This window comes from Telopea speciosissima, chromosome 8 (genome assembly GCF_018873765.1).
Source record: "Telopea speciosissima isolate NSW1024214 ecotype Mountain lineage chromosome 8, Tspe_v1, whole genome shotgun sequence".
Taxonomy (NCBI): Eukaryota; Viridiplantae; Streptophyta; class Magnoliopsida; order Proteales; family Proteaceae; genus Telopea; species Telopea speciosissima.
Genome location: NC_057923.1, coordinates 63,234,323 through 63,247,865, shown reverse-complemented (window position 1 = coordinate 63,247,865; position 13,543 = coordinate 63,234,323). Strand labels below are relative to the sequence as shown.

The 13,543-nt window shown below is 45.1% G+C and overlaps 1 protein-coding gene across 2 annotated transcripts; it reads right to left on the bottom strand.

Moving 5' to 3' along the window:
- Nucleotides 1-897: 897 nt before the first annotated feature.
- On the bottom strand, nucleotides 898-13,191 carry LOC122638304 (DEAD-box ATP-dependent RNA helicase 40-like). Of its 2 annotated transcripts, XM_043831203.1 has the most exons (7): nucleotides 12,921-13,191; nucleotides 4,461-4,529; nucleotides 4,072-4,310; nucleotides 3,645-3,914; nucleotides 3,189-3,539; nucleotides 2,267-2,544; nucleotides 898-2,116 (listed from the first exon to the last, which is right to left on the bottom strand). In XM_043831203.1, the coding sequence occupies exons 3-7, from the start codon at nucleotides 4,153-4,155 to the stop codon at nucleotides 1,282-1,284; spliced, it is 1,818 nt and encodes a 605-aa protein (XP_043687138.1). In that variant the 5' UTR covers nucleotides 4,156-4,310; nucleotides 4,461-4,529; nucleotides 12,921-13,191; the 3' UTR covers nucleotides 898-1,281. The 2 variants fall into 2 exon arrangements, with proteins under 2 accessions (XP_043687138.1, XP_043687137.1); XM_043831202.1 differs by lacking the exon at nucleotides 4,072-4,310.
- Between the last annotated feature and the right edge of the window lie 352 nt (nucleotides 13,192-13,543).

Sequence of the window (13,543 nt, the reverse complement as noted above, 5' to 3'; positions counted from 1 at the left end):
CAATTTTCCTTCACCATGGTGTATGCCTCTTTGTTTTTAGTAAAACAAACTATTGAAGTAAAAAGAGGGAGAGTGAGACAATGAGTTGGAAGACAAAGAATAAAGAGAAAGAGGTTTGCTTTCAAAGAATAGTATATGATAGTTTTTAACATGACAATCTCTCATTTTCCATACTTGGAAAGAAGGACGTAGTTTCCCTTCACCCACAGCAACAGAACTTTGCTTCACCATAGGGCTCAAGAGTGCTCGGATGGGACCCTGGGGGGCATTTTGATCATGTACTGTGAGGGAAGAATCGTACCTTCGGGGAGGGAGAGGAGCAATTATTAACCAAGACCCTAAGATGGTGTGTGTGAACTGTGAACCTTCCTCAACGGGTGGAAGAAAACTTTTCCCTATGAAAAGTGGTACCATAATAATTAGGGATGATGGATGGACCGAAATGAAATTTTTTTTTTTTTTCCCTAATGGTTAGGTCGCATAGTGGACTTGTTGGTCTTTGCCAACTGAACTATCCCCTTGAGTTTTGCTCAGAGTTGTAAAGGATTTTTAAGGATTTCCTTTTTACCACATGACGTTAGTTGGCATCCAAATTTGATTGTTATTTGGTTTGTACACGCCCCCACGTTTATCGAGATCTGATTGGGTTTAGTCTATTTCGATTTTGATTCTGATTCAGATTCAGGCTAAATCAACTGGAATTGATCGAGAATTGACCAAAATCATCCAAAATCAGTCTGAACCCTAGAAAAATACTGAAACCTGGGAATTTATCTCTCAATTCCGGCCCTCAAAACTGATATTTAGAACCTTGACAGTAAGCTTTGTTAAACATAAGTCACATTACAGTCTTCGTTCTATATTCATCAAAAAAATAAGTCTCCAATCTATAGCATTAAACTCGCAGGGAAGACTAAATTTTACATTTCCAAGACAAATTCAAAAAAAAACAGAAAAGAGAAGCCCCCTCTCTCCCGCCTTCCCTATTGTCATCCTTCAATAATGGCACTTCAATCTCCCCAAACCTTTCCTGCTTCAAAAGACACCAAATACAGAGACTAATCCCTCTCGGTCAAAGAATGCAAACTAAAATGCACCAGACACCTGGGAGCAACATTGATGGTTGCTGCAGCAGTTCCTTCGATGCAAGGATGGAATCATACTGATCTATGATAATTCTTTCACATTCGCGCTGCTCCCCAATCTCTGAAAGGACCCACTTCAACCACCAGCAAGAGAACCAAAAAGAACAAACTGCAGAAAAGTCGTATATAGCACACCCTAAGGTTCAGCTGCTGGCTGATAACCTGGCTCTGCTACCATCACAGGATAACCAGGTCCAGTACCATCACCTACAGGCTGCTGAACTGCAAGCTCAACTCCCAAGAATGAGCCACCTTCTGTTGCTCCAGTGGACATGGGGGACATTCTTGATTCTTCTGGAGCAACAAATTTTGGTTCCATAGGACCAAGGTCATTCTTCTGTCCACGTGATTTCTCATATCGGTCATGGGCCTCATGGCTGCTACTGCTGTGGCTCCTACTGCGACTACGGGACCAACTCCTGCTCCTGCTCCGGCTTCTGCTTCTGCTTCTGCTTCTGTCATAATCCCAGGTGCGAGCCATTTCAGGGCTGCGACTGTAATTCCTGCTATTACTGCTACCCCGATTCCTATCTGCTTTTCTATTATCATATCGCCCCCTCCCATTCATACTTTCGTAACGATCACGTGGTCCCCGTTCATGCCTCCCCCTACCAGGCCCACCAAATCCCCGCCCACGATTTCCCCTTCCATTAAAAAAGTCATTCCTCCCACCACGGGAAACAAAGCCACCACGACCTCCAGAATCCCAACGCCCACCACCAGAATCCCAACGACTCATCCCATTCCGCCCCTTGCCAATGATGGGCCCACCACGTACAGCCATCTCTCGCAGTTCAGGTGGAACTTGCTGGTTGGCCCCCTCCAAAACCTTTATCAGATCAGCTGCATACTTCCAATCCTGATCAGAAAAGAAGGTATATGAAACCCCTGTTGCACCAGCCCTCCCAGTTCTTCCAATTCGGTGGACGTAATCTCCTATTCCCATTGGAAAATCATAGTTGATCACAACCCTTGAACGAAAATAACCACAAATACATTAGACAGTATGATAATCCAAATTCCAAAAAGCATCATAGAACCCCTTTTATAGACTTCTGAACGAACACTTGACTTGAAGAGAACTAAACAGGGAACATGAAAACAATAGCCAAAGGCCTAACCTGATGTTCTTAATGTCAAGCCCTCGAGCAGCCACATCTGTGGCAACCAGTATTGGAGACTTCCCACTCCGGAACTGATTGAGAACCCAGTCCCTCTCACCCTGAGATTTGTCTCCATGAATTGCAGCAGCACCAAAAATGCGGCCAATACTGCGTGCAAGCTGGTCACACAACCTCTTCGTTGAGCAGAAGATTATGATCTTCGACCCATGTTCTTGGGCTTTAATAATCTCTTCTAAGCGCCTCTGTTTCTCCAATTGGGGGACTATCTCCACATACTGCGGGTTCAGAAAAAAAAAAAAAAGTTGAGGTGCTCACAAGAAATCACAAAAAAAAAAAAAGGAAAAATGTTTCCAAATGGCACAGGAAAACAGTAATCTTTTTTTCCATGGGGTTTGGTTGGGGGGGGGGGGGGGGGGATAAAATTCCATGTATAGCTGAAAGACCAAATTGTGCACAATGCACAGACTATCAGAGAAGATGTTGTCCGAGTTCTGTAGGAAAGGAGAAGATTTGAGAAGTGCCAGTCCCATCCAGAACAAATAATTCTTCTTTTTTTTCAATTTTTTTTTCTTTTGAGGAGGTAGGGGTAGTTGCTATATGCAGATACTCAAGTAAACCTTGTGACAACTAAATGGGGTCAGGTACATGAATCCTATTATAAATAGATGTCCTATACAAATTAGTAAGCTCAAACTGCACTCTCCAACCTATTGCAAATTTTCACAGAGCAAATCTGGAGAGAACATCCAATCAGGCCATAATTTTACCCAGTAGATCTTCTTGACAGAAATAATGAAATCAAATGACTGCGTCACCCAGCTCTAGATAGGCCATCTCAGGATCTCCACTACATGAGTACTACCTTGTAACTTCTTCATGATTAGAACTTTGACCAGTCAAATATTTGACAAATATGTACCTGTGTGATGGCCTTGTTTGCTGCAAGTTCATCAACACTGCCAATGTTCACCTGAACAGGATTAACGAGTAGATCTCCTGCTATTTTCCTGACCTCCTTCGGCCAGGTCGCTGTGTACATGAGAGTCTGTCTACGTGGGGGTATCTCATTCACAATTTGGCGGATTTGAGGTTCAAAGCCCATATCAAGCATTCGATCTGCCTCATCAAGAACAAGGAGAGAAACTTCATGAAAGTCAATCTTCTTCATCTCAAGGATATCATTGAGCCGACCGGGGGTGGCAACAACAATATCTGCCCCTCGATCTAATTCTCTAAGCTGAGGACCCTTTGGAGCTCCACCATACAAACACTGAAAGAGGAAGTGAGCCATATAAAGAACATATAATCAGTGAAAAGTAAACAGAACAAAGCAAGAAAAACGACTATTATGTGAAACAATGAAGATGATACTCACAGTACATGAGACTCTAGAAGAACGACCAAACTTGATAACCTCATCTTGTATTTGTGTTGCAAGCTCACGTGTAGGAGCCAGAACCAATACCTTTGGACCCTTCTGAGAGTTATTTCGGCATTGCATCAGATGAATAAAGGCAGGAATGAGATAGCCCAAGGTCTTCCCAGAACCCGTTTTGGCAATGGCCACTATGTCCCTACTCTGTAGTGCAATCGGCCATGTCTGCGCCTGTATTGGCGTTGGAGAAGAGAAGCCAGCAAAACGTATCTAAAACAAGAAGCGAGAAGGAAAACAGTCCCCCATCAATAAAGCATATCTACTGAATAACATCATCATTCACATAACAAATATATCAGAATTTACTTCCCACTCTCATGCATTATAAACAAAAAAGCCAAAGACAACCGCATGCGCAGTTGCTTACTGAAGCAACTTGAGGCAGCAAAGGGGCATTCCAGACCAAGTAGCGGAGTGAAGAAGCAGGAACCCCAGCCTCATCATGTGTCATTTGGAAGCAGGGCCCAACACCTCCCAACTTGTCCAGAAAAGGCTCCAACTATTTATTTTGCAGCCCCCCAAAGGACAGAGCAGTTGCTGTGTATCAGGGTGCACATAGCAGTGCAGCGTACGACATATGCTCCTCTTCTGGAGCAGATATCGCACCTGCGACAACGGAAAATAGATGAGTTTAAACGTCTATAAGTGTCGAGTAAACAAACTTCAATACCCAAAAAGAAACATAAGTTTCAACCATATAGATTGGTAAACCAACCTCAAAAATAAGAACATTTGATTAAAAGTTGTAAAAGGTACCTCTTTGAGTATCTCTGGAGGGAAACCAGTGGCTTCAAAGGTCATGAAGGGAGCAGGAACATTGTCACCCTATGCAATTTGTTCCATAAATCAAAGTCACAAGCGATACCAAAGATTAAAATCCTACTGAGCCAATGAGAAACACATCTTCCCTTCACCAACATTATTAGGCCAGTCAAGAAATGTCAAGTGTAATAGAAATACGAAACCAGAGAATATTACACATAGAAAGGAGAAACAGAGAAGAACATTTTCACTAAACAAGCCACTCTACCGCAAGGAATCATTACTAAACCCGTGGTTGAAACATATAACATGGATCAATCAACAAGAGGAACACAGAAGGCAGGCAATCATATCTAAACAGTATGAATCATAGACTTGGAAAGAATACATATGCAGGAGAGAAATAATACTGAGTTAAACAATGACTTCTTTTCAAATTCATTTGGAAGTGTACGTCAGTACTAACTGGTGCAATTCGAGGTTCCAAAAACCTGGTTTGGATCTCTTATGGGCCCACCTGAACTAATATCAACTCACTCAAGCAAATTAGTAGCAAGACTGTAAATAATCTGAAATTCAAGTCCTTTAAGGAGTAAACAAAACCAGTGGCAATTCTGTAAATTCACTATTCTATTCAAGGCTCTTTGGAAGGGAAAGAGGGTTTAGGAGATAAATCAGGTTTTACAGAAGGGGCAAATAGGGGATTTAAGACAATTGAAAGAAAAAAAAAAAACTGAAATATAAGACAGTTGGAATAAAATGGAAACAAACTTAAAGAACACGGGCTTGAATGTAATTTATTGAGGTTAGGCCCTTAGGTGTAATTGACAAAAGAAGCTTTCTACTTCCTATTGATAGGAAGAGGAAGACAGAGAACAGATTCTTTTCAGATTGTTCCAGCAACCAGAATACCCAATCAAGTGAAATTTCAAATTTATGATGCTAAGCCACTGACGTCTAAGATCCAACTAACAAACATCTGATTCAGCAAAGCTAAGAATCAATAAAAGATTTCTGAAACCAGGGAAGGCGTCAACTTCAAATCCAGATTTACAGTCAGATCGATATCACCCAGCAGAAGGGTCATTGAAGGATGAAATTCTGGCATACCAGTCGCCCAAGGAAAGAGAATCTATGCCTAGAAGCTCAGGCTCAATGGCGCTTGTTTGAAGGTTCTGTAACTGTATCGTTGCAGGCCCAACAGTAACAGCGATATAAGTAAGCTAAAGCTACCTCCCGTCTTCTCAAATGAAACATCCATTTAGCAGGCCAATAACAAACAATTGTCCGGACATTTTGCTGTTTGAAATGACATGTTGGGCTTTCATTATTCAAACTTCTATTGAACTTGTCTTATCAAGACATTTCTTGGATGAATCTTCATATTCCAGTTCTCTGATGAATCCGACAAGGTTAGAGCTCTGGAGGGTGGGTCATGGCAAATTGGCAAGAAGCCAATCTTTCTCAGACAATGGGACCCTCACTCCTCCTCCCTCAGCAGAATCAATTTGAAGACCATCCCCATCTGGATCAACCTTCCTGGTCTCCCATTTCATTATTGGTGCGCCTCTGGCCTCAGCCTTGTCGGATCGACCATCGAAACCCCTCTCTTCTCCGACGAGCGAACCAAGAGGATGGACAGACTCTCTTACGCCAGAATTTGCATCGAACTCAGCGCTGACGAGCCTCCTCCTGACTTTGTCACTATCATGGAAGAAGAAGGCCACTCCTTCTCTCAGAGAGTCCTTTACGAATGGCTCCCTCACCACTGCTCCCACTGCAAATTGTTTGGCCATCCATCGAAGATTTGCTGCCCTGCTTCTGGTGGTTCAACGGCTGCGCCAAACCCTGCTGCTGAAGACCCTCCCTCGATCGAAGATACTGCCCTTGGTGGTCCTCCTGGAGAAAAGACATTGTTGGACGAAGCTGCTGCTGTTCTCGTACCTGCCGCTGCCACTGCCTCTGTTATTCTACGACCTGTAGAGGCTTCAAATTTTGCCACTCTCACGGCTCTCCACACAGAAGCCTCTCCTGCACCCTCCTGTGGCCGGAGAAAGAAAAGACACCGCCACCGGAATCCTCCTCAGGCCTCTGACGTGGCCCCAGCGGAGCTGCCGATGCCCACCAAACTTGCGGAACTCCCGATCATAGTTGTCACGGCGTCACGGCGATCCAAGTCGGTGGAAGGGTGTCACGTCGATATCGACATGTGCCCGCCATGGCGTTGCCATGGCGAGCATGTCGACCATGTTTAATTTTTTATTTTCTGTATTTTTAATTCATTTAGTATGCTATAATATATGTCCTATAACATCAAAAATCAACATGAAAGTGTTACACTACTACTAATATACTATGCCACTATGGTTTAATTCATGAAAGTGTAACTAATATCCATTAGTGTATATGAAAGTATGAAAAATGAAAATATAGATTAACCTATCAAATAATTGAAAGCAATAGTAAAAATCAAATGATAGGCTAACCATTCGAAGCTTGATAGCAATAGTCTTTCTTTAGTGTATGTGATTTGGAGCAAAGCATCTAAGCTATTAAATGGTTTAAAAAAAAATTTTAATCTAACTTTTATATGTACAAATATCGACCGATATGCCAACATATCGTGGTATGGCGTCCATGGTGACGCCATGGCGTCGCCATGGAAGCCATATCGAGCGATATATTGCCATCCACCATGGCGTAGCTCGATATGCCCCCTCTCCCAACGCCCGGGCGCCATGGCGGCGCCATGGCGACGCCATGGCGACGCCACTGACAACTATGCTCACGATCCGCCACAACAGGTTCGCAATTCTCCGGTCTCTCGAGCACGACGCTGATTGCGACTTCACGGTCTCGCCTTGCCCCTCACGGCCTTCGAAGTACCACGATGCCAAGTTGCGGGCTTACCTGCGAGAGTGCTGTTGCCTCCCTTACCCCTGCAGATCGCCTACTACCTCTACTTCGCCTTCGAAGTCCACCTCTAACCCTTTTGTTAACCAAAGACAAAACCCCCCCTCTGCTTATCCCCCTTGTCCTTCCCCTTTTAGCTTTCGTCCCTCCCTGCCCTCGCCGTTATCGAGGTCTCCCCTAGTCAACCCTCCCCCCTAGCAAATCACCTTTCCACGTGTCCTCCTACCCCTAATTTTACCCCATCCCTCATTATGCCTCACTGTCACGCAACACCCTCCCTACCCGACCCGATAACTAGCCCCCCTCATCGTACTGCTCCCAAATCCTTTTCTCAAACCGGGTCCAGCCTTGAACCCCTGCTGAACCACTTGGTTCAACCCTTGGCCCCCTTTCTGGTTCCTGCACCTTCCTCCCCTCTTGTCTGCTTTCCCCCCTTGAGAGAGTATCGCCTGCGGGCCCACAGTGTCCCCCCCGGTTCCCATGTTAGTCCCACAATGGGTTGGCTGCCTCCCCCTCTTCCTTGCTTATGATCCCTTGGACCATTTGGAATGTCCGTGGCCTTAATGCCCCGGCCAAACATGCTGAAATTCGCTCCCGCCTCAAATCTTCCAAATCCCCTCTCTGCTGCCTTCTTGAAACCAAGGTTCCTGAGCCCAACTCCTCTCGTATTGCCACTTCCTTAGCCCCCTCCTGGTCCCTCCTAACCAACTACGACCACTCTCCCAACGGCCGTATTTGGGTTCTCTGGGATCCCTCCAAATTCCATATTTCTGTCATCTCCTCCTCCCCCCAATTCCTCCACCTGAACATCTCCGACCACCTAGATAACCATCTCTTCTTTTTCACCGTGGTTTATGCCTTCAACCGTCACCCGGATCGGCTCCCCTTATGGGACGATCTGTTCCCTTTCCTCGTCCGTTGGATCCTCTCCTTGGGGCATTGGGGGAGACTTCAATGTCGTCAGATTCAGCCATAAAAAGTTGGGTGGCTCCCCCATAGACCACCATGTCATTGATGCCTTCAACTCTTGCCTTGAGGACTCTGAGCTAAACGACCTCAGATGGTCGGGTGCTAACTTTTCTTGGCACAATAAGCGCTCTGGTCCCAACAGAGTTGCCTGCAAGCTTGACAGAGTTCTCGTAAATGAACCTTGGCTCTCCTCCCTCCCCTCCTCCTATGCCTCTTTTGACCTTCCAGGCCTTTCTGACCACTCCCCTATCTCTCTTTTTGTCCTCCCCTACTTATCCTTTGGTCCTAAGCCCTTCAAATTCTTTGACATGTGGATTTCTCACCCAGACTTTCTCCCTGTTGTTCAGACTGCTTGGGTCATTCCTGTCCATTCCTTCTCCTCCCCCCTCCTAGCCTTCTCCTTAAAGCTCAAAAATGTCAAAGCAGCCCTCAAATCCTGGAACTCCTCCACTTTTGGTAACATTTCCTCTCGTGTCTCCTCTTGTTGTGACACCCTCTCCTCCATTCAATCCCGTCTTCAGTCTGACCCTCTCAATTCCTCCCTCGCAGAGGAAGAGACTCTTGCTGCTTCTGAGCTGTCCTCTGCGCTTTCCCAAGAAGAAAGCTTCCTTAAACAAAAATCCCGCATCAAATGGCTTGAGCTTGGTGACGCGAACACCACCTTCTTTCATCGCTCCCTTAAAGCCTGCTCCAACTTCAATTCCATCCTCTCCCTTACTCCTTTGATGGCTCTACCCTCTCCTCTGTGGATGCCATCAAATCTGAAGCCGTGGCCTATTTCAAGGATATTTTCAGCCCCCCTCCCCCCATCCAACCCTCCCAATCCACCTTCCCTGAAAACCTCTTGAACAAATTCATCCCTTCCCACCTTCTAAATTCCCTTAGCTCCATCCCCTCTGATTCTGAGATTGCCTCTGCTGTTCGCTCCCATAAGGCTAGCAAAGCTCCCGGCCCGGATGGCTTCAGCATGGGGTTCTTCTCCGCTTGCTGGGACATCATTGGTGACGAGCTAACCAAAGCCATCAAGAGCTTCTTCTTCAACCCCCACCAAATCCATAAAATCAACCATACCTTTCTTTGCCTCATCCCCAAGTCTCCTGGAGCCTCTTCTATGTCCAATTTCAGGCCCATCTCCCTTTGTAATCTCCTCTACAAGTTCATTGCCAAAGTCCTCGCCAATCGCCTTCATCTTGTCATCGACTCCCTTGTTAGCCCCAACCAGTCTGCCTTCATCTCTAGGCGAAGCATCGCGGACAATATCATCCTTTGCCAGGAAATTGTCCGAGGTTTCGACCGCAAATCTCACTCCCCATCTGCCCTCCTGAAAATTGATATCCATAAGGCTTTTGACTCCATCTGTTGGGATTTCATCACCAAAGTTCTTCTCAATATGTCCTTTCCTCCCATCTTCATTAACTGGATTCACTCCTGTATTTCCACCCCCCCGCTTCTCTGTTCTTCTGAATGGCAGCCCCGCTGGTTTCTTCCTTTCCTCCGTTGGTATTCGCCAAGGCTGCCCCCTCTCCCCCTTCCTTTTTTGCTTATCCTTGGAAGTTCTCTCTCTCTCTATCCAATCCAAAACCGACCTTCACCTCATCTCCACCATCCCCAAGTGTAAGCCTACCAGTTTGACCCACCTTGCCTTCGCAGATGATCTCATGATCTTCTCCAAGGCTGACCCCCTCTCCATTGAGACCATCATGTCCTCCCTTCGCCTTTTCCAGGACCTCTCCGGCCTCCGCATCTACCACCTCAAGTCCCATATCTTCCTTGTTGGGGTTTCAGACACCACCATAGCCTCCCTCACCGCCCTCACAGGCTTTACCCTCGGCACCCTTCCCGTCCGATACCTTGGCCTTCCCCTTATCCCTACTAGACTTACAGCCCACCATTGCTCCCCCCATTTTAGATCTCCTCCGTAAGAGGCTTCAGCTTTGGAAAGCCAAACTTCTATCCTATGCAGGGCGGCTCGAGCTCATCAGATCGGTTCTCCAATCTTGTTATATCTACTGGAGCGGTGTCTTTGGTCTCCCCAAGGCCACCATCAAGGCAGCAGAATCTATTATGTGTACTTTCCTCTGGAAAGGTGTGGACTCTGGCAGATTTCTTCACCCCAAGAGCTGGTCTTCCCTTTGCCTTCCCAAATCTGAAGGAGGGCTCGGGCTTCGAAGGATAAAAGATGTCAACATTGCTGGTTCAATCAAGCTCATCTGGAAGCTCCTCTCCAACAAAACCAGCATTTGGTCTTCTTGGGTGTATGCAGGGCCTCTCCGTAGGGACTCTATTTGGACTGTTAGCTTAGTGGCCGACTCCTCTTGGGTGTGGCGCAGGATCCTCCAAGTGAGGCATATCGCCAGTGAGGCCATTTCTTGCAGGATCGACGATGGTATGTCCACCTCTCTTTGACTGGACAAGTGGCACCCCTCTGGTGTTCTCTCTACTCTTGTCAGCCCCCGAGACATTTACACCTCTGGATTGGACAGATCTGCCTCAGTTGCCTCCATCATCACCAGAGGCTCTTGGTCACCTCCTCCATCCCCCTCTCCCCTGGCAGATCTTTGGAGCTCCCTCCCCCCCATCCCCCCTGGACACCGAGGTAGAGGTGACACCATCTTGTGGCTCCCTTCCCCATCGGACAGCTTCAGTTCCCACTCCGCTTGGGATATGGTTAGACATAGAGGGACCCCCTGTCCTTGGTACAGAGTTGTTTGGTTTAAAGGGCACATCGCTCGTCACAGTCTCACAGCTTGGCGCGCCCTTGCGAACTCCCTCCCCACTCAAGCTTTCCTCATTCACCGGCATTTGCAGGTCCCTCCCAGCTGCTGCCTCTGTTGGAATGGCATTGAAGATACAGATCATCTGTTCTTCTCTTGCCCCTTTGCCTCCTCCATTTGGACCCGTGTTCTCCGGCATTGCTGGCCTAACCGCCGTAGCCCTCTCCCTCTCTACAGAGAATGGGTTTGGATTGATATGACGTTCGGAGGGAAGACGATTTGTGATTCGGTTGGCAAGCTTGCCTTTTGTGCCGTTATCTCTCATATTTGGATGGAATGCAATCTTAGAAAATGGACATCCAAATCCCGCTCTTTCGACCAGATTTGGAATGCCATCTTTTTTGATGTCTCATCTAAAGTTAGCTCCCTTCCCCTCTCTTGTGTTATGGATACCCCAAGGAACAGGCTCATTGTTGTCTCCTGGGGCCTCCCTCTTTCCATTTTGCGCCCTTGCTAGCCTCTAGCTTCGGTTGTTTGCCTTCAGGCTTGTATATTCGTTCTCCTTTCTTCGTAATTTAATTGTTATTCATCCAAAAAAAAAAAGACATTTCTTGGATGTCTCCTGCAACCCAACAGCTGGACTCACCATCGCCGACACATCAAAATTACGAACTTACAGCAATAAAATAAATCAACCAAATAAACAGGGAAATCAGAGTATAGAACAACAGAGATTAAGAAAAATGTAAGGGAGAGTAGAGGAGGGATTAACTCAGAACAAAGAAGAAGAACAGAGAAGAGGAATTTGCATAACTTGCGCACTCGCTGCTCTTGGCAGCACACCCACAAAACTTTCATTCAATTTCCAAAATCCAACAGAGAATTATTGACTTACAAGCTGTTATAATTTCAAACAAAGAAGTCTACTCCAATCCTAAAACTGAAACAGAACTTGACTCTAAATTGGACTCAAAAACTGAAACATACTCTTAACTCTATCTACGACTCCATCACCAGTAACTAAAAAAAATTACAAATTACAAAAATAACGCAAAGAGATAAGTCCTACATCCTACGTCTAACTGCATCACTAGCTGTTTCAGTTACTGTCCCTACTAGCAATCTTTGATTTGCTTCTACAAAATGAATATACAAACAAAATGTGATTCAAACAATTAGGGAGGCTACGCAAACAAAAATGATGTATTGCCGAATGCTAGAAGAGAAGTTAATGGTCACTGAAGGATCCGATATATATGATTCAGCCTCTGCCCTCAGCCTTCCTCAACCTGTAATCTCCACACACGCCCACCCAAATAAAAATGAAGGTACATAAATAAAGAATAAAAACATTTAGCAATGACACTGAAGTGTAAGTCTGCTTCAGCCATCAGTCAGTTCACAGAGCTCCATGTCCAACCAGGAGCCTCCGCAACAACATTCTCAGTATAAATTTTCAACAAAAAAATCGGGATCTTTCCAAATAGAGAACATTTTAGCATCCACGGATCAAGATGTGAAAAGCCAGATAAGCCCCAAACTATCTCCCAACTTCTCTGGGAGTGAGCTTCTAGCAGGACTAACAAATGCCTTCTATGATATGAAATTGCTTTGTATTATGTTTCATCAGATTATAGAAAGGAGCTCCATATACAAGAGCAGTTACATCCCAAAAATCTTCTTTCCACTGAAAATTTACATTTCATGTATATCACATTTTTTATGCAGGAAATGGGAACTAACTACAAATTATAGAGCAAATGACATAAATAAATCTAAAAGTAAAGCAATGTATAATTTGCATATAAAATTTCTCTATACAGTTGAACCAAGCAAAATAGGTTAATTATTCACAGACCGTTGCAGTAACTTCGTGTTGTTGACAGTATACTTCAACAGGTGAGAGATTTCCATTGTCTGAGGAGCTAAGCATCCTTGGACGCCTCATAGTTGCACTGTTAGAAAAAGCTGGAATTCTGGCAGTAACTTCATGATTGTTCAAGTTAGGCATTACTCTGCCTGCTATATTCATTCTCTCAGGATAACCAGAGGTGGGATTATGAGGAGGAACACCATCGATCCTGATTTCCTGTAGTGAAATAGCAACGATAACATCAAATTATTATACTTCAGGAAAGAAATAATGCAGATCCAACTTCCTTACCCTTTAAAAAAAGAGAGAGAAAGAGAGAGGCAATAGAGCAAAGACGAAGAGAACAAAGGGTAGAAGAAAATTAGAAGCCTTTCTTTCTAGTTCTCTTTCTATTTTGAAAGTAAAATGTTTTTAAACCAAAAAATGTTAAAGGAATCTGCAAACATTGACTTAGATTTGGCTGTTGTGAGAGTGTGTGTGTGTTTGTGTCATATATATATATCCACACTGTCACACCCCACTCCCTATGATACCGGAGATGTGACTGGATATTAACCAATATCCAACTAGACCTACAAGGATCCACAAATGCAGTACCCTATGCTCAC